At 35.3% G+C, this 25,404-nt stretch overlaps 1 protein-coding gene across 1 annotated transcript; it reads right to left on the bottom strand.

Annotated features, from left to right (window-relative positions):
- Window positions 1-9,214: 9,214 nt before the first annotated feature.
- On the bottom strand, window positions 9,215-24,952 carry LOC134537048 (mRNA-decapping enzyme 1). Its single transcript, XM_063377272.1, has 2 exons — window positions 23,289-24,952; window positions 9,215-20,598 (listed from the first exon to the last, which is right to left on the bottom strand). Exon 1 carries the CDS (start codon window positions 24,680-24,682, stop codon window positions 23,327-23,329), a length of 1,356 nt encoding a protein of 451 aa, XP_063233342.1. The 5' UTR covers window positions 24,683-24,952; the 3' UTR covers window positions 9,215-20,598; window positions 23,289-23,326.
- Between the last annotated feature and the right edge of the window lie 452 nt (window positions 24,953-25,404).

Genomic DNA, 25,404 nt, shown 5'->3' with positions numbered 1-25,404 from the left:
TCGCCGAGAAGTGACTCAGTAAGTGGAGGTTCAACTAGCTTGATCCTTGGTTGGAATTTTCGAATTATAATTGTTTGTCACACTAAAATCTCAGCTACATTTTACATATTTTTTATGTTTATCTGATTGTTTTGATTATTTGTTTTTAATTCAATTGTTTCATTAAGACAAGTCATAAATACATCAATATTAATGTTAATGAATACATTACACACACATGTCAAGTTTATTTGAAGGACATGTTTACACATGTGCAAACTGGCATGAAATATAGACTGTACTTGGAAACACAATTCCTGCTGTTACTGTATACGAGAGCTGTGATTTGAAGGAAATACACTAATATTGCCCAGGATCACAATATTTTTTTTTTCGAAAATGATATCTTTGTAAACTTGTGTGGCAAAATTTCTGTTATTTTTTTAGTTCTGTTTTTGTATGTTTATTTCTTTTAATTCCGGAAAGGAGGGGTCCGAGCCCAAAGACGTCCGCCTCCTCCCCTCACCACAGGTACTTTCTGGGTCACTGATTCTTACACACAAGGACTGAGTGAGAAAAGGAATACGGAATTCTTCGATACAGTAAGACAAACAAAACTGTGCGTAAATTTCTCCACAGAAAATCTGTGTTCATGCTTCTTTTTTATAGGAACCATATGACTTCAAAATTCCTTTATTTTTTTTATGTGACCGTCCATTGTTTGAATATGGCTTGCTGGACTCAGATCCGCATTCAAACGTTAAACGGCAGAATCACCGCGGCTCATCAAAGAAGGAAATGTGAAGTTTCTCAACAGTAAGCAATTGGTGGATTCTCTGTTGTTTTTTTTGTGTGTGGATTCTGATGTCTAACATTCTAGTGTATAGCATGGTCTCCGCGCTAGACGCTAGACGTCTCATAATTTCTCATCAGTCGCCTCATAAATCTGAAGTGCGCTTGCAAGCATGTTTTCACAGAAAAGTTCCATCCAGTCTTGAAAATTTAAGTTCTCTGTGTGTTTCAACATACCTGTGTGATGAACTCTGTAACGTCCGGACATTAAAAAAAAAAAAAAAATTCACCAGTAACTAGAAAGGCAATATTTCTAGTCAATGAGTGGTAACCTGTTTTCTCGTACGGGGTTAAGTGTCGCCTGCAACGTTAGTTTCCCGGAAAGTCACAAAGTCATCGAGTGCCAACATTTTTTGCTTGGGTATAGCGATGTGCTCCAACATGAGTCAGGTATGAGGGCCTGCCTCATGCTTTCGATGTTCCCGACAAATGTGCATTATCTGTCCAAACATACGGGTGTGCTCACAGAACTATTGCACCTTCTAAAATATAAAAAAAATGCAAACAGGGATCTCAAGTTTAACAAATATTGAATACTATACTATACATAACCCAGTCGTTTAATCTCTATGTAGCAACTTCTTTGAAGTAGCCAACGACGCAGAGTTGTCGAAAACGTCTGTGTCACCCAATACTCTTTTATGTTTTCGAACGCCATCTTTTAAATGTTCCTTCAACTTTCAAACATCACCTGAACTCGATGCATACACGTGAAGGGTGCAGCGTGAATTCTAAAATGGTGTCTTGTGCTCGGCGTCATCCGCCAATAGGAACAATGCAAGGCAGTAGACGTAAAGTGAGCTCCTTTGATTTTTTTTTTTTTTTTAGTTGCGTTGCAACTGTTCGTGTGAATGTGTGGGCTGTATTGCAATAAAAAGTGAGTTATAGCCTGTTTGAGGTTATGTTTTTGTTCTAACTGTGGCGATGTCGAACTGTCTTTATTTATTCCCCATCCCAGATATGTTGATTACACAAAGTTATAAAATGTTGAAAAGTATTTTAACAGAATAATGCTAACTCTACATTTAAATATGTCTTGCGTACATGTATACATACACTTTGGCCCTTGGGAACTGGGGATGCATCAACAGAAATGTCATTATTGTCTCAATCTCGTATTTAAATGTTCAAAACGGGTATTAATGTAATATTTAGTCGTTGAATTGTTGTATTTACCTGAAAGTGGTTATTTTCCAAATGTGCAGTCGGTATATTTTATAATTGTAGCTTTAAGCGATTGCAAATCCATGGTTAAAAGAAGATTATTCAGTTCTTGTAAAACCTGCAAATATTTTGAGGCAGTTTGTTTAATGTATTTGTCTTAAATCAAGTCTATGTATTGTTAGAAGAACTAATGTATTTAACTGTTGCATAATAAATTTATTGTACACCATTAAATAAATATTACCATGTTATTTGTCCTACTTTTTTTATATTTGTTCTATTTTTAATCTTTATTCGAAATGAAAACTTTTTTTTAAGTATTTCTCACTACTTATAGTTAAATGAAGTAGTATATGATTTGATTTTATCTGTATTACTCTTACAGTCCACGTAATCACACCAAATTCTGAGGAATTGCTGTGAATGGTTGATCTCCGGCATAGTTCTACCTACTCACGCCACATTCGTAATATTTAATTGTGATTTTTATGTTCCAATTCTGACCCATTTATCATTCACATGTTTCACACCCGAAACAATACTCCAGTGAGGCTGAAACTTTATATTTTGAAAATAGACTAAGTGCCTCAACTGAAAAGATACTAAAAATATAATTTAATTACTAACTACAATTTATAATTTTTTTTATCTCAATGCCTTATGTATGAGTTCAAAATAAATCAGAAACATAAAAACAATTTTAATCACAATGTTCAAAACCAACATGGTGAAATTTTTATTTGTAATTTGTTATTTTGTGAATCTCTTTAGTTCCAAGATACGAAAAAAAAACGAATTTACGTGATACTAATGGAGCTGGAGAAACCTGGAATTTTTCAGGTTTTCAGAAAAAAACCTAAAATTAATTTAGTAAATATATAAATTTCATGCTTTCAGCACATGCTAAGACTGATATAATTATTTTTTTTTTAGTTCTTAAAAAACCATTAACTCAAGAATTAGATATTATTGTACGATGAATTCATTTAAAATCGTGTACCAAAACACGTAACACTAGAAGCAACTTTTTTTTTTTTTTTTTTTTTGGGAGACCATCCCCTTGACCTCCCTTTTTTCCTTCCGGCGCACGCGACTGCGAGGCAGCCCGTGGAAGGGAGGTAAGTGGCGGTGTAAGCCGCTGAGTTATCGCCTGGCCACGCCCCCCACCCCCCACCATCGCTTACACGATCCCTGCTATTCGCCCCCTCTCCGAGGTAGCGACCCCAATCACTGGCGTGCTTATCGCGGCAACATCCGCCCATCAGGCTTTGGGAGAACCAGAAGAAACAGTCTCGAAAACTTCGGGGTAAAGTTTATGCGAAGGAAGGCTTTAACGGGATCGATAAGCGCCATCTAGAATGCCCATGCAGAAATAAGTACATCTTTCGGAGAGACAGGCGTACGTACTCACTTAATATCCACCCGAACATTTCTGTTCACGCAGAATTTTTTGACGTGACAACGTCTAATAAATCGATGAAAGCCGGCTGCACGCACGAAAAAGTGTCCCGTTACGCACATTGTTCCGTTACGCTGTGTCCCGTTACGCTCATTGTACGCTTGCGCCGCATCTATCTCTCTTCCACTCGACTGTTTATAAAGTGAAGTGAAAAGTTAATGTGGTTTTAATTGCTTATTACAACAACAATTTCGGAAATATAGGTTAATTATTCTTGCATTTCAAAAATCTGATTACTAGTATAATATCAAGTATTTATTCTTTTATTATTAAAATAAAAATTGTTCAATTTTATTCATAAAGTATGCAATCATTTCATCAATGTTTTGTTATGACGTTGTCACGTTAAACTATCGTCCGTAAACCGACTGTACAGACAACCAATTTTTTGTCATATCATTGTTGTGATAAAGTTTGTCAAGTTCTTCAGCCCTCGAAGTTTACAGTTCGAGTGTATTGTTGAGTCGATCGAGGATCACAACCAGCGCAGCCTAAATGGCAGTCGTAAGTGATTTAGTCGAGGTGGGAGCGAAATTCTAAAGAATCCAATCATAAAAACGAAAAAAAAAAAAATTGAAAGAATTTGAAAGCAAACAGCGGGAAAATTTTTCCTATCCCCCCCCCCCCCCAACCCCCCTCCTTCACTAATACATAAAATGAAATTCTACGCTTCTGTTTGTGTGTTCCTATTGTATGCCTAAGTTTGATATCAATGGGACTGGAAAAATCCAGGATAGACTCTACGGTCCTTTGCATACTAGGGTATAAGTCGCTTGTTCATTGGCTGCTGACTCGTGGCTGGGTAATTCGTGATTCGATGCGTCTCTGCCTTAGGGTCACTGATTGGCCAATAATCCTCCAGGTTTACAGTAACCAAATGTAGAACCAGCAGCAAGGTATATACCATCAATTATACCTAGAGATTAAGATAGTTTTTCTTAACAAATTTTGATCTTTTAAATAATGACATAAATAAATAAGTAAATATGTATAATTTTTTGTGATAATTTATTACAAATTTTTGTAAGGCAAAAAAAAAACGTCAAAAATTAGTAATAATATCCTTTAGATGCTATCCGAGTGTGTGGGTTTGGAAAGACATGTTTATTTTTAGTAACGGTACAAAGTTACTTTACAATTTCCAAAAATACATGACTAATTTATTCTGTCTCTAGATATAAACCACAAAATGGGAAGCATCAAATCTTAAGACAGTGATTACTTCATTATCCCGATCAGGAATCGGATAGATTCTTCCGTGGAAAAGCGTATTAATTAATAAACAATAAATAGTAATAATACCTATATACTTTCCAACATTTGTTTTTTATCAGTCATTTCGGACATTTATAAGTGCCAACGTGATGAGGAAAATACAACATTCCGAGAGGCGGCATGTTGTCAATGTGTATACCTCCTCTCGCATCCTAACAGCCTGATACTTTTATATGTATTTCGAAGAATGAGTTCCGATATTGATGACAAGCACTGAAAATAATGATAATCGTCAATAGCTAGAGAACTCGGAACGGAGCCCGAAGTGGTTTTTATATACTTTAAATGCTCTAAATATTGCTGTCTGTGCCCGTCGATACCAGGAGATTATAACAATCCGAGAGGTAGCACTGTTGCGTTAATGTGTATACCTCCTCTTGGATTCTAACAGCCTAATACTATCATATCATACGACTCATTCAGAAAGCCTAAGACGACGAATGGGTTCCGATATTGATGACAAGCACTAAAAACATTGATAAATCAATCATCAATGCCACAGTAAAAGCAAACTGCTTATAAGTCATTCTGGAACGCTTGGCAAAGTTATTTATTACTAATACTGATTATAAAACTATTCGGCGAAATAAATATGTACATTAATAACATTACATTAAAATTTAAAAAAAAAAAAAGTACATATTTAGAAATTAAATATAAACTTTGAAAAATGGTTGTCTGTTCATCTGTTTTTTCGGCATGACTTAAACAGTACCTATTGAACTGATTTCTAAGAAACTTAATATTTAATAAAAAAAACTTTCGGTAATTTAAATACTATACATTATGTAATTTGGAAATTCCACCCTTTAAATGAAGAGAAAAGGAACTCAACTTCATTTGACCATTTTAGATGTGTAACATCTTAGTTTTATGTATACTACGGCATTTGGTAGGATGTTTCATACTTAAAAATAATTCTGCAAACACACATTTTGATTACTTTCATTCATCAAAAAATACCGTTTAGAAATGAAATGCAGAAACAGAACTACTCATCCCCTCTCAGTGTATTTTTTTAATGCTTTTCATCAGGGTACGTAACTTGACTAGTTTCCACCCGGGGCAAGAACTCATCTGCTTCTTCCAAACTAACCAACTAAAACACCTCATTTCGCCACAACTTAATTCCACAATTCCAAATATTTTTTATTCAACTTAGATGGTAAATAGATAGATTTATTTGCAATTATTTCATTTTTAAGTACAAGTTAAAATACCGAAATAAATTTAAGATATAAATAAGTGACAAATAGTCTTAAGAGTACCTGCAATTTTTTGTAAATATTTTCAAAATTATCATAAATGCTGCAAATGAAATGAAAAGGTTCATGTTTTCATAAACAGACACACTCGAATATCTTGAGCGTGGTATTTTCTGCTCTGCACGCCGTATGTGTGCCCAAGAAGGCAAGTGCAGAAGCATCAGTGTAATCTTCCGAATTCTGTAAGACTGCATCAGAAAGTTGAACACCAAGTGATACACGCTCTTACGAAATACTTACCACTTTCACACAAGCTCTGGGAGCAGTCAGTTGGTGACACCTTTGAAAAACTTTCTACACAAATCTCTACTAACTTTTGAACCTATTTTTCCTCCTGCATTAATTTTATTTTGGGGGAGGGGGACACAGCCTATCTCCTGTTACATCTGGCCCATTTTGGGGGTATTTTACGCTCCCTCTTGCTGCATGTTTCCGTAACCCACGGATGTGCACGTTCAACTAGATGGTGTTAGTAAGAGACTGCATATTTTGTTCTAAGGGAAGACAGAAGAAGTTTTACGTTGGTGGTCCAGGATTTTATCTTCATGGCTGGCAGGAGACGGGATTACAGCAGCCCCACCATCCGTCTCAAGACGAATCACTGCTTTTTTGCGTCATTCCATCTCCCTATCCCCCCCCCTCCCCCCCCAACCCATACTCCTCGCTGCCCCGTTAATTCCCCTCCGTTATCCCTGCCTCCATTACGTTTAATTAATTCGCCTCGTTTCCTTCCTCCCAACCCTGCACTTTCATCGATTTGCACGCCCGAGCCTCTTATACTGCCGTCTGTCGAAGGTAATTAGTTATTAATGATTGGAATGCCTTCACTTTCAATTTCCTCTCTCTCCTTCTCACCCTCTCTCCAGCTCAGCCCATCTCTCTACCTCTCTTTATCCTCACCATCACACACTATCTTATCTCTCTCTTTCTCTCTATACCTCACAATCTCCCAGACTGACTCTCCCCTTCTTTTATTTATATAGATTTCTCTGTTTAGGGTTCAACTCCCGGCCGGCAAGGATTTTTTACGGAGGAATTACCATTTCTTTAAATACATTACCGAACTAAAATTACCAACCACAGTTTTGCCATTTTGGATAATTCAACCCCTAAGGAGTGTAAAATAGATGGGTATGGTTTTAAAAATACAAATGCATTCTTCCGTACCTGCTAGAACTATGGGTGAGACACTAAGATTGCACATGTATGTATAGTTACATATTGTATTATTTTCCATTCATCGAACTTCATAATTTAGAGAGGTCCAAATGGGGTTTTCATTTATTTTTAAAAATGTATCACTGAAACTAACAAAGAAAGTTATAGAACTATTTGGTAAGAATAATCAAAATAATAAAAACACATTTTTGTTTTACCATTTGCTGAGATTCCATCTCTGTGTGTAAAAAGGGTAATCTTAATAAAAAAAAAATTATAATTTCCAAATCTACTAGATCTAAAAGGAATAAGCTTAGAATGAAAAGAAATGAAATCAAGAGTTCCAAACATTAATTTTAATTTTTTAAAAATTTCCCCTTTAATTGGATGAAGGGTTAAATTTTGTTTTATTGTGAAAACCAAATCTCTGAAGCTAATCAAGTGCAGGAAAACGTGTTGCGTGCGAGTTCAAACAACGTAATGTTAATTCTTTTCCATTCCGTTTAGTTCATACCTTTTGGTACAAAATTCATGTTGAATAAATTACATTAAATGAATTTACCATAATTTAGGCTAAAGTTTTTTTTTTTGTAATTTGAGTTAAGTTTTGAAAAATTCTAATTGATTTCATGTTTTTTTTTTTTTAAGTTAGATTTTGGTACTAAATGTAGTGTTTGTTTGCATTTCGGTGTTACATATATGGTGTACTGACAGGCTTGGCAGTGTTATTTAGGTTTTATTGCAATACACCAAATAACCTTGTCCCTATCCATAACTTTTAGAAGGGGCTCCGAGACCTGCAGAGATCTAACAGCTCGCAACACAGTTTCTTCAGGTGGATTGCAGTTTCTTGGGCTTGACCCCACTGTGCTGCTGCCAGCGTTGTCTGTCTACAGGTTTTTCATCATGTCACGGTCCCCACTCTCGTACTCTGGACAAGTTTCCCCGAGCTTCCTACGATTTCCCTGTCGAACCAAACATTTCCCCACATCTTCAGTGATCAGTGTTAGTTTTTTTAGTCAGTTTGTTTTTTTGGTTATTATGTAGTTACATAAAACCTATGATTGTAGTTGTATTTGTTGTGTTAATGTGTTATTTTATAACCCCTTGTATTGTGCCATCACAAGGTTCCTGCTTGTGTGAAGTGCTGGCTGGTTCGTTCGTAACTTCTTGCAGGTTTATTTGTGCCTACCTGATTGGCTACTGCTTGTGCCGCACTTTGCATGGGCTGACTGCTTGAGGTGCCTATATCTCGTGTGTATTGTACGCTTGTTTTTGTAATTTTTGTTTTTTTGTAATTAGTTTTTTTTATGCCCGCCATAAAAGTGTCATAACTGTCGGTGGGCATGTCACAAATCTAAATAAATAAATTTTTAAAAAATAATAAGATAAATGTATGAAACAGCAAAACCTAACAATAACATGTCAAAATGAACATTATATCTTTTACCTGCTGACATTTCCATCATTACTTAAAAACCAACACTACTACCTATGTATTAAAAACCTCCATGTATGATCAAATTAGAAATAATACTTTATTGATTGCGACCAGGTTAATGACTATCGACATTTGATTGTGCTTCAAATCATTAAAGCAATACACAGTTGACTAAGTTATTAAAATAAAGACTAGTTTTCAGAAATTAATGTAACAAGTCAGTATTAAAAATTACTAATCCAGTTTAGTACAAAACAAACAATTTGTCAATTTCCCTCCGTTTTCCAGGTTTTTAGGACACCTTTTCATTTCCCCGAGTTTTTCCTGACTGGGAACCCTGCGTGACTTTCAGTTTTCATTTTGGTACAGTGTTTCTTGTTTTGAATATCACTGTATTGAATACTAATCTCTCTTTAGTATTCCATTTAAAACAATGTATATTGTCGTTCGATATTCCCAAGGCAAAAACCTAATCCAGGACAACCTTTTGTCCCAAAATTGGGAGATTTAAGAGTTAATTAGTAGTACAGGATGTACACCACAAATTTAAACACTTTGTACCATACCTGTGATAATTAATCAATATAAAATTAATTACCATAATTAATACACACAACAACATACAATGTGTACTAAAAATATTTATTTGGACAAATCAGAAGTATGAACAATTTCAACATAAATTTTAAAAAAAAATTACAAGATTTGGAATTGAAACAGTACTATCACACAGGTTTAAATCAAACATGAAAAAGCTAAAATTCTGCTGGATAATTATGTACTTCATTCAGTCTTATCAAATCCTTTGACTCTCGGAGTCTAGTACATATTACCTGGTTCAAGTGTTATCTTGAACGAACTTTTTTTGGTGAAAACCGTGTTTTAGGGTTGCAAAATGACAAACAAATCTAGAAACTATAAATATTATAAGAAATTAAATGTTATGTTTAAGTTTTGTGCCAGTTTATGAAATTTTTCAAGTAAGAAATAACCAACAGGCTATTTTGTTCTTGTAGCTGTAAGCAGTGTTGCTTCTCGTTTCTTTTTCTTTTTTTGTTAGTACTTGGGTACAGGCAAGAGTGAATGAAGACTTGTTTTAGCATTAATTTATAATACATGCTCAAACACACACTTGTAAAAGGATAAAATAACTAACTTAAAACACTTTCACAACTTGATACTGCAACAAAAATTTCAATAACGTAATACAAGATAGTATGTCTATAATTTATTTATTTATGTTAATCATGCAATGTTCACAATTTGTCAGTCAAAACAGGGCATGCGAAGAAAGCATCATTCAGCTGCATTAAATAAATACCATCCAAAATCAACAAAACAATGTTCTAGCATAGAAAAATTAAGAAATATTTTACTAATTAAAAAAATATAAGCATCACTTGTTCAATATTGAATTTTAATTTCAGCATACATGAATATTGTTTTATATTGGAGGGTTTTATTAACCAATGTTTAAAAAATAATGGTATAATGACATTATTTTAATAGTTTATCACAATTAACTAGATAATCATATCATACTCTTAAATAGCAATAAAATCGAACTGGCCCAGTCTTTTCATCGGTAACGTGCCTCTACGGGATTTTAAGAGGCGACCCTATCAATGTATGTTGGAATATTAGGGATCCTGCACTTCTCTATTACTAGGGACAAGGGTATGAGGTGAATTGTGATAAAAAAAAACCGAAATAACAGCATAAAGCATGTCAAAACACCATGTAACACTGAAATTAAAATAAATAAATCACAAAGCACCGAAGTGCAATTTAAAAAAATCAGCGTTCTCAATCAGAACTTAACTCTAAGGACAAACATCTAATCTTTTAAAATATTAAATTCAAAGAAAATAATTTATTTAGCATGATGTCTGCACCACAAATTTAATAAAAAAAATTGAAAAGGATTATTATTTTTTTTTTATCTTGCAACTGTTATAAGCTAATCATTTTTACCTTATGACCTTAGAACACTTTTCAAACTCAGAAATACTTAACAGATTTTGTTCCAAAAAGTTAAAGACATATTATTATTACAAATCATTACATTTGAAATGTGTGTCATGTATCAGTCAAAATGTCACTGTTCAGGAGAAAAACGTATAATGGAACATTCAAGTATCATATTGGTTCTGTAATATATTTTTTTTAATTAACGGATTTCAAAAAAAAAAAAAAAAAATCAGTAACACTGAAATCTCCAGTTTTAAAAACAAAATTGGCCTGAAAATCTTGTCTCTATCTATTACATTTACAATAATACAGTAATTAGAATTTTTCATACCTAAAAAGGTCTGTAAAAACACCCCTTTTAGCCTTTTTCACTGTTTTAAATGTACATGTTGTAGAAGAAACCATGAAAAAAAAACTTGCATGGAAAAATACAATGGCTCTTAAATGCTATTCATAATCTGACACTTTCAATGAATCTTGAGCAGTTTGAAACAACGTTGAAACCCAGAGATCTGCACGCTGTTTGGCGACCACCTAAAGTTAACGTCGTCACACTCCTTGCCTACAACTACCGACATATTGCCATTTTAAAAATATGCCATGTGATTGCTTAAACCATGCTGTACGTGGATACAAAACAGCTTCACGAGAGTCGATTCCTTTTCCTCCGGCAGGTTAAAACCGAAGAATGACGTAACAAAGAAACAGAAGGACGGCATGACACCGCTTGTCAGTCGGACTACCTGCATAGCGACCTCTTCAATGTCTCCGTGTATCGTGGGCCCCAGCAGTGGATGTCGCCTGATTGTATTCACCGAACCCCTCCTGAACCTTTTTTTTTAAATATTAAAGCACTCAAAACACGGTTTTGAAAAAAATCAAATACAATTAAGTATACACCACAAAGGAATGCACTTTTACGACGCGTAACTTATTTCAACATTTTAAATTTGATAGCCGAATATTCTTAAATCGTTTTCCAAGAAAAATGCTGGTAAAAGGTTGGCTAGCCGAGTTCTTTGGAAAACGAAGACCTTTATTTTATTTAATGTGTTGATTCGTGTGGAATGGAATAACAGCTTAGTGTCTGGATTGAATGTGACGAAAAAGGGCTCCCGCTCGTGGAACGAACAAGCTCTCCCAGAATGGTTTTGCGCGGTCCTTCCGTGCCGGTTGACGACTTACCAAGGACTTAATTTCAGACGTGCCTGTACCTCACAAAAGCATTATCTCGCCAAACACTGAGCCCCAGTGGTCTGGTCTCTCGTCACCGAGGCAATGAGGGGGTGGTGATGCGGGAATGGAGCAATGATTGAGTGAATGAGTGAGGGAAAAAGGAGTACCCTGAGGAAACCTATCTACCCCTGACTACATCCAACACATTTACCACTTGCAAAAAATATGGGTTCAACCCCGCAGGGAATCAAACCTGAATCACCTTGGTACAATGGAAAAGGCCCTGATACAAGAAGAAAGGACGTACAATTCATTAGAGGCTGATATACACCGTAAACAGTCCACTTTAGATTTAAAAACTTTTTTTTTTTAAAAATCACTGAAATCACGGACAAATATTATTTGGAGAAAAACTGTCATACTTATTTTTTTAAAAGAAATTTAAAAAAAAATTAATCAATACTTTGATAGCGTATTTCCATTTTACATCTACCTGTAGAACAAATAAATGTTTCTGACAACTAAGTAAGCATTAAAAAAAAATTTTATGTACACTTAAAGCTAACAGAAGGCAGTTATTAATTCGCTTTCCTTGTGTAATAAGCAAGTAATAGTTAAATTCAACACAAAAATCATTTGGAAAAAATTTTTATAGTTACTGTAAGGCCAATCGTGATTCACAAGGATAACAAAGAAGGTAGCAGTTTCTAAAAGCACCAATGCTTGACTTATACTATGGCAACCACCAATTAGATCGCAACATTGGGTGCTACATGACTAATCAGTCATTATTATACATAATCATCAACGCTTCATATACTAATTAAACTATTAAAATATGAAAAACATTATCATATCAGCGATTTTACAATTTATAAGCCATGGTGTTGCTTACATGAACAAAACTGCATTTTTTTTTCTAAAATACTTAATTTATTACAGAAGATAAAATACACTTTTCATTTAGCACCATAAATATATAATATTAGTTTATTTTGAAATTACCTGTAAAGAATAAGTTTGGAATAAAAATTTTAAAAGTGCATCATAATAAAATTTTAAGCATAGCTAATCAACAAATAGTTCAGTTACATACATAACTATTAAATACCATTAATAAAATACAGAAAAATTGTTGTTTAAAGGAACAAGATAATTAATGTTTGTAAACAATTATCGCTTCAGGTACTAATCTACTGACCAATGGCTATTTTTTTTTAACTATCTTTACAAACATGTGGTATGAGACCACTACATGAAGAAGCAAAACTGTACCTGTAACTATCTTCATGCTGCGAAATTTTAAAAAAAATAAAATAAAGTCTGTATTTTGCACAATGTTATAAAAAGAATTATTTTAAATTAATTAGTAGTCAAATGGAATAAGGTAGTTTACAGAATAATCTAAACACATTAACAGCTAAAAATTACATCTATAATTACTTTAAGGTACTCTAGGGCTTACACTATTCAATTCAATATTGAAACAAACATCACAAAACATTGTAAGTTCAATTCAATATTGAAACAAACATCACAAAACATTGTAAGTTCAATTTTGAGGGCTTACACTATTCGATATTAAAACAAAAATCACAAACATTTTAAGATTCATTGCTACAAAAAACTACAACCTCTAGGGGTGAAAAAAAAAAAAAAAAATTAAAGAGAAAAAAATTCAACAAAAATATGCACTGATTTTCATAACATACATGAACAAACTTACACATACATGCACACATTCAGTTTCAGTATGGTAGTACAGTACTTCAAAAATTCATGATTGACACTTGATAAGACAACACATTGCCATTAATGAGTGATCACTGGAGAATTAAAAAAAAAATAACAAGAATACCCTCACGAACTTTTACACACACATACACACTGTAAAGTAGCTTTAGAAAAATGCTTGCACTGTTTACGAAATGGCTAAATTTAAGAAACTTTATGTTTTGGAAATTATTTGGCAACTAACTTACTTTCACGGAGTTATCTCAAGCAAACATAACCCATAACCCTGCATTGGCTTTTCCTGAAGTAATTTTGGGATAAGCGGGAAAATATAAAAAAGAAAAACTTAAGTGATTGAAATACATACACACAATCTAGCTTCTCAACTGCTTTATCCTCAGTTAGAACCCTGATGGGAAAACATACGTTCCACGTCCATGCTTGCACTGCTTTCGTAACTCCACCACCCGGACAGCATAACACCCTGGGAAACTCTCGCCCAATGACGAATCCACACCCTGCAGGTGGACGAACCATGCAAACACTTTCAAGACTACTTACTGCCAACAGGAAACAAAAAAAAATTACTAGCCAGATCATGCCCAGGACTTTATAAAGTCTTGGATAGACACCAGAGCACTTGTGACTTTCCAATCTGCAAATATTAGTTCTTTTAAAAAAATTATAGTTAAGTACACAGTGTAAAATAAAAGGTAAGACCCTCTTGACACGTGCTTCAACAAATGTTTAAACTTTTACAGTTGGAAATTTTTTATAAAATTAACAAAATTGATATAGATACTTGATAAGTTGATACTTCATTAGCTGTTATTTTTTTTATTACCTCGTAACACTGAGCCATCAGTCAGAATATTCAATTAAAGCATCCGTCAAAAAAGTCTCAGCATGCCTGTAGAGTAGCTCATCCTGTATCCACACCAATCACGTACCTTACTACAGAATAATGTGAACGGTCTTTTATCCAGCATGTTCGGATTCACTGCCATGCTGGATTAGCAATTCCGCTGGATTATTAAACGCTGATACAGTTTTAACTGGAAATACCAAAGCTAAAAATGTGAACTTCAACCCCCTAGAAAACAGGAAACACCGCACTGAAATGAAAACTTGTCACAGTCACCAGAACTTACACTCCGCGGATTTATTACATGCGAGATAATGATGCCCCTTCGGAGGCCAAAAGGACAGCAGTCCTCTGCACCATACTTTCAATCCCGAGAGATCATTAACACTGTAGAATACACATTGTCACATAAACACCACCACCTACATGACAAAAGAAAATTTTTCAGGATTGCCAAATGCAAACATAACAATACAAAATGTTGCTTTCATTTTATATATACATATTTAATTAGTAGAAAGTGATCAATAACGTCACAAGAAGAAGCTAAATGCATAAGTTTCCATGGAGAAGCAAAAAAAAAATTCAATTCTCAAAAAAAAAAAATTGTCACTTAGGTGGTGCTTATTTAAGCGACGATACACAAGGCTCATAATTAAATAATAACCTGAGTTTCAACCCAGAAAATTACAACAAACATCTTTATAGTAAGGGAAAAAATATCACTCTCCCGCTTCCCGGTCGTATCAACCTGTAGACCCGTTCACACACTGCGGCAGTTACGCTGGTTCAAGTGTACCGGGCGCAAGGCAGGGACTTCCCCCAACGTTGCTTTCAAACAGAACCAGCTTTGCGACTTGCACACAGACAAACATCCCTACGTGAGAAAAAGTACGGAAAAATTGTCTCAGGTTTGTGTTTGAGAGTTTACGAAATTTCAACATTAAAAAAAGCTCAGAAACGTAACCTTGCCATTTTCTAGTACTTTTTTCTAACATGGTAACACTAATATCTTCACAACATACAATGCATTTTTGGTTTGAGAGCCGCTTTACGAAAGGTGGCTAAATCGTGCCTTAGATCATTTAACATTGCCGGGTCTGTGAGTTGGCAGGCTTGTTAACTCTATGCAACGCTGCAAGTGCAGTGGACAAAAATTAATTTTCCTTAGTTGTTGCACAACATAAAAGTAAATGAAAAAACAAATCGCAAATAAAAATTAGTGATTATGACAAAAAATTACTTGAATCAAATATCTTAATACGACAATATTGGAAACTTGGGCCAATTAGCATTGGCGAAGCGCGTTAGACGTTACTGATTGCTTTTTAGCTATTTTTCACTCCATTGTGGCAGGTTTGCTGACATTACTTGTATCGTGTTTTCTTTACCAGTTTCCCATTTTGTCATGTTACAATATTTGCTTGAATGTAAAATAATTTCAACTTAAACAATTTAACTATATACAAAAGTCCATACATACTTCAAAAGTTATGAAGTGTCGCATGGGATTTCAAATAATCATCCTAGGTACAATCTTGTCTAAAAGTTTTTATTTTAAGGAAATAAAATCCACACCTGGAAGTTAACAACTTACAGTTCCAAAAACAAAACAAGAAATTGTAATGAGTTTCATAAATGTTTTCCAAATGACAGAATGGATTCTATTCAGTTATGAAGGTACGCAGTATCACAACTACACTAACATTATGTATGCAGACTGAATCCATACTTTTACCAATAACAAAAAATTTTTCTTCGAAGTCCACACAAAAAAAATCTTATCAAAAAAATGAGATCTTACCACAAATCAAAAAAAAAAATGCATAAACATGGCTAAATGTTTAAAACTGTATATCCCAGACAAGATTTTATTTTGCATTGCGATTAAGAAAGCAAAGACATTATAACAGCAACAAAATTTAATCTTATGCCACCCTTGACAATTTAACGCATGTAGAAATATAGAAATTCTGACATTTCGGTTTTGACCACAGTTGAGAATCAAGGTAAAAACAACAATTTAAGTGTATCATAAAATAGTATCTATGTTACAGAGAAAGCTGTAATGTATGTAAGGTAATAATGCACACTTAGACAATACAAGTAATTTACTTCAAAATTAATTATTACATATGCTGATGTATATAGTCTATCACTGCAGCACAAGTTGTGTAGAAATTGAAATTAAAACCATGAAAGAACCTTCTTGTATAGTGTTCAATTACCTGACACTGAGTTATAAAAGAAAAATGCCCACAAAAATAAACATTCCTGGGATATACTGCAGTATATATTTTTCAGCAGCTGTTTCTGAGTTCACATTTTCCTACACATTGCTTAAAAGAAATACACCCATTAATTATCTTTTGGATACAGTACTCTTAAAAGCATTACAAAATTTAATCTCTTAAGTCTTTGAACCAATCTTCATAAAATATTCAACATCCAACGAGTTCGTAAAACATGTACAGTTTTTAAATAAGTCTATCACGGCAGGATGCGTAGAATATCAAAAAGCTGTTAAAATACGATGTGCAAAGCCACTTTAAAGAGTATGGCACGAGGTAATGAACACCAGTTTCACAGTCTTTACATGTTTATTATATTTCCATTTTACATTACTTTCTGGAGGTCCCATTAATTATTCAAGAGGTGGAAACTTTCTTTCCCAACTTTCCAGCATTTTGCAACATTCATAAAGGATACTTTGAATAGTTCTAAAAAGGTTTACACTAAATATTATCCAGCTGAATACATTCTCTCCGCCCAAGTTTTAAATTTATCTGGATACCACATTAAAGCCACTAGGCACAAATTTAAAAACTTTTTTAGTTCAACACTATAACCTACACGTTTAACATCATAAAACATTTAAAAAGAAAAAAAAACACACAAGAATGTTGAATGTGCACCGATACTGTGAAATGTTGAGCTCCAAAGGTGATTTGGGAAAAAGTAAAATGGGGTGCACACAAGTTTAAAATTCAAAATGTCGCTGGGCCAAATCCCTTGAAGTGCTCAACTAGTTTACGGAACAAAGAACAAATAAAAACCAATCAAAACTGTGCACCCTCTCCTTAAAGCATAATTATGGGTGCAGAACACAATTCTACAACACCGAATAAATTCTGGAGCTAACTCTACGATCAGTAGTTTTTGTTGGTGAACGACTTACTACATCCTTACACAGCCAACTGCATGGCTTTCCCCAGCAAATTGCATTGTAATAAGTAGAGACCGGAAAAAATTGTGGGTTCAATGACCTCCAGGATAGACTCCAATACCCTCTAGACACTCGGGAAAAGGCCAACTATTCATTGGCTGCTGACTTGTGAAACGTCTCGACTGGGTGGCCTGTGATTCGACACTTCTATGAGTGAGGGTATCTAATTGGCCCTCAGTCCTCCAGATTAACAGTAAACCAATTGCACAAGCAGCACTAAGGTATAAGGTATTTGAATTTTAGCAAAAAACAAAATGAACCCGCAAATTTTTCAGGTCTCTAGTAATAAGGTTACGTCTTAGACAACTGGAGACAAGTCAAACGGGCCGACAGAAAGTTAATTACGTGAAAATGTCTGTTTATAGGTAGGTGTTAACAAAAAGTCTATTAACCGTCAAACTATGTTAAAATTAGAGACCCAGAAAATTCCTGGATTCATTTGGTGACAGGTTAAAATTAACATCGCTATGGATATTCCCACAATTGCTTTCCTAAGGCTGATTTATTACTCTAGTACCTCTTCTTTTGGGTGTGTCCAAAGAATTCGGTCTCTCTACTGCTAACTGGTAGCTGATTGGCTCTCAGTCGTGGAGGGGAGTGGCGGAACTACCGTGAACCTGTCATCAACGCAATGCTGAGGTATAGAAGTTTGCAGTCTAACTGGTGACCAAACGCATTTGCCTAGTTTCCGGGATTCCAGTTATTATTTTACGAATTAAAAACCTAATAATAATAATCATGTTTTACAACAAAAAAAATTAACTGACAGTTACAGAGTTCCCTGAACTTAAATACAGTCCTTAAAAAAGTTCATTCCTGTGATGATTTGAAGAAATTTTTTATCGTACATATTGTTAGTCCAAATAAAAACCGACGCACTGCATGCACTACTGTTGCAAATGCACTGCTATATTCTTCTTACTCGCATGACTATACATGGCCTAGCAATTCTGCGAGGCCCAGTCACAAAAGCTGTCACTCACACAACAGCTAGATTTTTACAAGCCTTATGAAATTAAATAATTGCTCAACGATGAAGACCAATAACAAGATAAATACAGCAGAAATTAATCAGCACAAGGTATTCATGCAATAGGATTATTCTCATAAATTTTTGTCATCACTAATCGTGACAAAAAGTAATGTCGCTAAGTAATTACTTTAACCCAGAACAGTTTACTGATAAACGTTACAACTTTTGTATGCAATTCTATTCTTAAAGCTAGGGTTACGTGCCCAAGAACATGGTATGTTGATCCCATTTCTATTACAACTGCCCTGACTCACCAACCAATTACCAGAATCTTTTTTTAATCTAAACCACTGAGCTAGTTCCAACCATAGCTGATTGAACATAATGAAAAATTCCACTGCAATATTTCTACCGACAGTGTTGTTGAAGAACTACTGTATGTATGACACACAAAAAAATAAACTTCTCCTCTCAAAATACTAACTTATGCAAAAGCCTATTAACACAAAACTTTGTTCATACAACAACTCACTATCACTAGTAATTCAGCAAAGCTTCTTACATAAAAAAAGTGATTACATGAAAATTTACAGACTAATTTAATTTCTTAAAACATAAAAATACAGACATACACTTCTCACATACACAATCACGCACAATTTAAAACGTTTGTCATTCACAAACCAAACATAGTTTTAGAAAACAATATTTTCTACTCTAATTATCACAAGACTGCTTTAAAAGGTTTTAAGTTGTCATAAATATTATTTACAAAATTTTAATCAACATATTCTAAATTACTTCTTCGTCTTGCAACACGAAGGTACAATATTCAATTTGAGAAATGTACAATTTTACATTTCCAGATAATAACTCTACTTCTGAACACGACTCTTCAAACTTAGGAAAAACAGTAGCTTAAATGCTAACTGGAAAAATATAAGCCACAGCAAAATATGTACATTTCTATAAACATAAAAAAATCATGCTTTATACAAAATGTACATGTATATAATACACAATATCAAATCCAATCAGGACATGCATAGTAATGCTACTCATACTTTCTGTATACCAACTCAACAGGTACAAAAAATACGAACACAAGTTTTCCAATAAATTCAGCTGATTCATTCAACTGGTCACAAAAACATTTCAATTCTGAGTTTAATGGTCTTGGTATGAGCTGAAAATGACTTACCCTATTTTAAAGCAACCCCAAAAATAAGTTTATTCTACCCCATTTTTTAGTGTAGAAGATCGTCAGACATTGCAAATATCATGAACTTTAACAAAGTTAGCACTTAGTAAATAAGAAAACAATTTAGCAACCAAATTATTTTAGTAGCCAAATGGCATCATCATTTCTTTTTTTGTTTCTGTTCAAACCCAACTTCAACCCTCATGAGAGACAATTCTAGTTCTAATAAAAAAATTCACAGGTGACTAGTGATTATGTTTAATCGATTTATAGTCACACAATAAAAACTAATTTTTATTTCACGAACTGCAGGCTATCTCCTATCAAATAAAATAATAATAATGTAGGTACACTGCAAGCTGCAAACATTTTCCTACACAACATTCCTCTCCAAGACTATGCACATTTGGGTTACCTATTTTTTTTTGACGGAAATAAACAGAATTACTTGAATCCAATAAAGCCAAATATGAGTAACTAAAAAAACACATAATAACAAACGATCAGTTGCTGACACACTCAACTATATTCTATTCGTCTCAGTGGTGAATCAAGGAACGGAGAGAGGTGTGCCTTGTGGGGTAAATGACCCCTACAATCCTTGTTCTCGTAAGCACCTGGATCGCCACTGATACCAAATAAAAAAACATAACAAACTTACTCGAAAAATTGTTAAACTAACTTAAGTATACGTTTCAAGCTAAAAACCCTTTATGATGACGGAGACGTAAAAACGTCACGTGATTCATCACGACACACCTTCAATCATTTTCAGTCTTGCGCTGACCAAGTTGACGACATCAGCAGTACTGGCTTGGAACTCTATTCTGCGAGGAGCACAGCCGTATCTCCTTCCATACTGGCAAAATGATTACAACGGCACGTTTGGGCCCGAACACAATCAACATAGTACTAACACATTTATAGTCACAGCGTTAAGCACGTTCGCAACATAAAACTAGCACAGCGGCCTGGCAAACAATGAACATGAACGTAACCCCAACCCTTTGTTTATTTTGGTTTTTTCAGCCTTCGAAAAATTAATGTTGCTGTTTTTGGTATTGGTAGTGTGTAATTATAAGGGGAAAAAAATCAGTATTAACAGAATAAAATCCATAATAGCACATGAATTGCACAATTAAATGCAGAAATAATTATTTTTCTCCTTCCTAAAGTGGATTCGATTGTGATGATTACATTGTGCAAAAATAATAAACAAAAGAAAATAATGAAGTACAACATGCGATTATTATTAAAAGAAAATAATATTCGGCACAATCTTAGTCAACACAATATTTATTTATTTAATAAATTTTTCTAATTTTGACATAGTAACTGTTCAGCGCTTCTGAGGGGCCAAAAACATATTACAGTTTCAGCAATAAAATATTACACAGCAAGAGTTAAACAGAGTGAACTCTACTTAATACAAATTTTGTATTGTGTAAATGCTTACCGCAATGAAAGATTGTAGCCAGTCAGATTGAATAACATTGAGGTCAACTGTTAAGTATAGCTCTATGTTGTGCTAATGTTGATTGTGGCCGGGTTTTAACTGAAAGACGCACACCAACTGCTTATTTGCAGATGCATGACAAAAAAAATTAACTAGAAAATAAAATAGATTCTATAGTCCTAACTGATACTCCAAGGACAACTACACAAGTCATAACTACTTTTAAGATGTAGATGAATAAAGGAATTCATACAAAATACAAAGCAACCATTGTTGAACTCTTGCTAAGTTTTCTTTCAGTCAAAAAGGCTTTAAAAATATTTAACATGTTCTAATGTGTTATTGATTGGAAAAGGTTAGGGCAGGCAAATTCTAGGTCGAATTTAGTGCAGTTTGTCGATAGCAATAGCTGTCAGATGTAGTGCGAAAACATCCACATTAACTAGGATGCACCATGCATACAACAGTTATTTTTTAAGGGGCCTAGCTAAGCTACGAGGAAATACTCTGCACACACATTTGAAAACTGAACTAAACAAACCGGCTCTAAAAACTAAAAATATGAAAGTTTTTGACCAGAAAAAATGCAGGTACTAAGTGCAAACATCCGTTTCCATCTTTGTACATATAAGCCTTCTTTGATCATCGGGATATAACATTGAAGTCAAAATCATATTAAACTACATTCACTACTAACAAGGATATGTTTGTGACATTAATAAAAATGTCCTAGGATGATTACACAAACCTGTGTACAAGCCACCTCTTCAATTTTGCAATTCACAGCTTTACAGAATGTGTTTTCATTGGTAGCCTACAACATAACATTTTTTTTTCCCACTAGCATTACACCTGAGATGCCAATGAAATTTGTCAACTGACACACTCGATATACCACAAAGCAACATTAAGTCCATTTAGCACCACACCACAAAAGAGCAATTGTGCATCGTTCATAAATTCAACTTATTCAGTTACAGTCAAGAAAATCAAATGCTTCAACTTACAAGTTAATTCGACTTTAAATTACGGTAAGCTTACCTTCTTGCGAAAACAGAAATACAACACAAAAAATTCAAGGTAGTCAATCCAGTCATACCGCAAGACACAAAACCTGAGTTTCCGTGATGGCATTAAAAATTGGTGCACAAATGTAGGCAAGAAAATCAAATCATCTCTTATGAAAAATGTATTTTGCAACTGCTTGATCACGCTACTGCAATAAAGACTTCAGGAACGCAAGCAGGATCGTCGAGTGTCAACTCGCTCGGCAAGTCCATTGTTGCACCGTCTGAACCAGACTCCGGCACAATCGTTGAGCACAGCAGACACAGTTGTCAATCTACCGAGAAGATGGCTTGGAATGACGGTGAAGTTTACTGACGGCTAAGCCAGTGTGAGCTTCATATTTTTAACGGATTTCAAATCAACCCAAAATAGCTTTTGACAACAGCTCTTAAAAGTTTCATGCACCTAAGTCATACCTGAAAGTTGACTGCCAGTAGTTCACAAACAGCAGTGAAAACAGCCAGAAAAAAAAGGTAAACCGCAGGCATTGTGTGCACTGAACAATTTAGCACAAGCACAACCTAGTTGATTTCATTCTAAGCATTGCAAAGCACTCTGGGAACAGCAAATAAATAATACTGCACTAATTTACAATGAGTGGCTGTAACATGATCAAAAAAGAAAATTATCATCAGAGTATTAAACTATTTCAAGCTTTTAATTTCTATCATTGAGCTCTAGTTATAACCTAGCCTACCTTAGTTCCCACTTCACTTGCAAAACACACTTAATATCGTTATCATTCCTCGAGATCACTTTTATATGCTGTGTTATAGTGAAGTTAGTTCTTTTAAAAAGCAATAGCTTATTACTGATAATTGGTATAGAAAATATTTTAAGATTGCTGTGCTACACTTAGAAAAAAATACCTGTCAACATAAATGTTAAAAAGAAATGCCCCAATAGTTTGATCAAAATATACAAACGCTTGTAAGTACGCTCTTGGCTTCATTCAATCACAATGAAAACGAGCCTACAAGAATAAAATATTTGAGTATCTACATGCATAACATTGAAATAGGCACCTGTAGTTGCTGTAAGCATTGTAACTGCCGTCGGGGTCCTACGACACCAGTTCGGAGAAGGACTTGACGTAGGCTTCGTGGAGCTTGTTGATGAAGTCGGGGTCGTGCTTCAGCAGGTACGAGGTCGCCTGCAGCAGCTGCCTCTTGGTGAGCGGCTCGGGCCTCACGTCCGCCAGCTGCCCCTCCTCCAGGGACACCAGCTGGGACGGGGTCACGGGCACCGCGCCCACCTGCGAGGGCGTCGAGGTGAACATGGTGGGGGGCATGAGGGCCGGCGTCTGCGGGGTCTCCCAGGACCCGCACAGGGGCGCCGACAGCGAGCGCTGGTCCCCGTACTCCGCCGCGAGGGAGTCCGCCAGGGGCGAAGCCCCCCGCAGCAAGTCCCCGCCCTCCTCCGCCTCCAGGACGTCCTGGCTGGCGTGAACACCGGGAGTCAGCTGCTCCGGAGCGGTCCCGGGAGTCGGCCCCGTGGTGTTCAACTTGGAGCCACTTTCTTCGGAGAAGAAGTTGCACTTGTTTACGCTGCCCCCGTGCTTGAGGAAGTCCTTGCCGGCTGCCTTCTTGGCCGTGCCGCTACTCTCGAACTGCGGAGTGACGGAACGCTGCTGCTTCTCGATGTGCTCCACGCTGTGGGCAGGGTTCGACATGAGGCGCTGGAGCAGTGGCTTCAGGTTCTCCCCGCGGCTGGCTTCCTTCGTGACGTCCAGACCCGCGATCGCGTGGCCGTTCTTCTGGACGTGGTGGCTCAGGAACACGTCGCCTACCTTCTCCGCTGCCAGCTGCGAGCTGCCGTTCGGCCTGCTGGCTTTCACGAAGAAATCAACCACGCCTTGCGGCATTTGCTGGATGCTTTCCACGTCTAATTTTGGAACCACTGTTCCTGCTTGTTTGTGACTGTTATAATTCTCTTTAGCCTTACTTAGCAAGCTAAATATGTCAACATTGGGTTTCGCTTTGAATTCTGGTCTGCAAGCTACCTGAACCATTTCATTCGGAAGTTTCTTAAGCAAGGAGCATTCCGCCGCTAATTTGTTCAATATTGACGATATTCGGACACATTCATCTTTGTCGTAAAACCACACACCAAAAATTTGACCTTTCACATTACGGTACAGCAAGAAAGGTTCTTTCAACTGTAGCTCAAGACCAATCGTAACTGGCTCTATTAAGTTTTTGGTATTCAGTCTGTTCATAATAAGTATGCTGTTAAAAGGTTCTCCACTACGTTTATACACAAATAAAGCACCTTCAACGTCAGTTTTCTCCCATTCGTTGTCTTCTGCGCTGAAATTGTATAGAGCAACGTGGGTAGCGGTTGCTAAAATTTCCCTGACATATGGATCAACCCTTTTCAGGGCTGCTACATTCATTTGGCCCTCTGATAATTTTGCCATTATATTATTGTTCTAAACCAATCCTTCTACAGAAATAGGTTAATGGACGAACACTTAACGGTCTTTCAATACTTCGTTAAATGTGCTCAATATAAGTCTCCAATGCCCGTATAACCACCGTCATTAATATATTTGTAAAGCGAAATGAACTTTAAAACAATATGTTACACTTCTATTCCACCAAACTAAATTTGCGTCGTATTTTCTACAAAACATTCACATACGCTATTTACTTACCCAACAGCTGCTGTTTCAGGATCTAACAACCATAGACTATTGAGCATATGAAGCCATGAATCCCAATACAAAATATTAACAAAAGCTCCAAATCGTATAGCTCCATTCCCACAGAAAAATTATACCGCCCCTAAAAAATTTTATCATACAACAAAACTTATGTATTTTATATTTCTAAAACTCAGAAATAATGGAAAATATATGTTTATGAAGTTTAACTAACTAAAAAGTATTTGAAGAAATACTTGTTAATTATGCCAGCAGATTATTTATTTATTTATTTATTTTTACATTTTTAAGGTAAAAGTAAAAATGTTAAGAGTGACATCAACACTTTTCCTAAAATAAATTTACAAAAAAAAATAAGTATTTTTTAATAGCAGAAGAAATAGCCAGAATTAAGACTGCCTTCGATGCCAATTAATGCTTTTACTCATCTTCTGAAGAGTATATAGACAAGTTTAATCGAACAACAGTATTGTTGT

The sequence above is a fragment of the Bacillus rossius genome, chromosome 11 (assembly GCF_032445375.1).
Source record: "Bacillus rossius redtenbacheri isolate Brsri chromosome 11, Brsri_v3, whole genome shotgun sequence".
In the NCBI taxonomy this organism is placed as follows: Eukaryota; Metazoa; Arthropoda; class Insecta; order Phasmatodea; family Bacillidae; genus Bacillus; species Bacillus rossius.
Note: the sequence above shows the minus strand (reverse complement) of the source record. Positions and strands in the feature narration are given on the sequence as shown.

Excerpts from the sequence above, each read along its gene's own strand:
- LOC134537048 (XM_063377272.1), bottom strand. The coding sequence starts at position 24,682 with ATGGCAAAATTATCAGAGGGCCAAATGAATGTAGCAGCCCTGAAAAGG.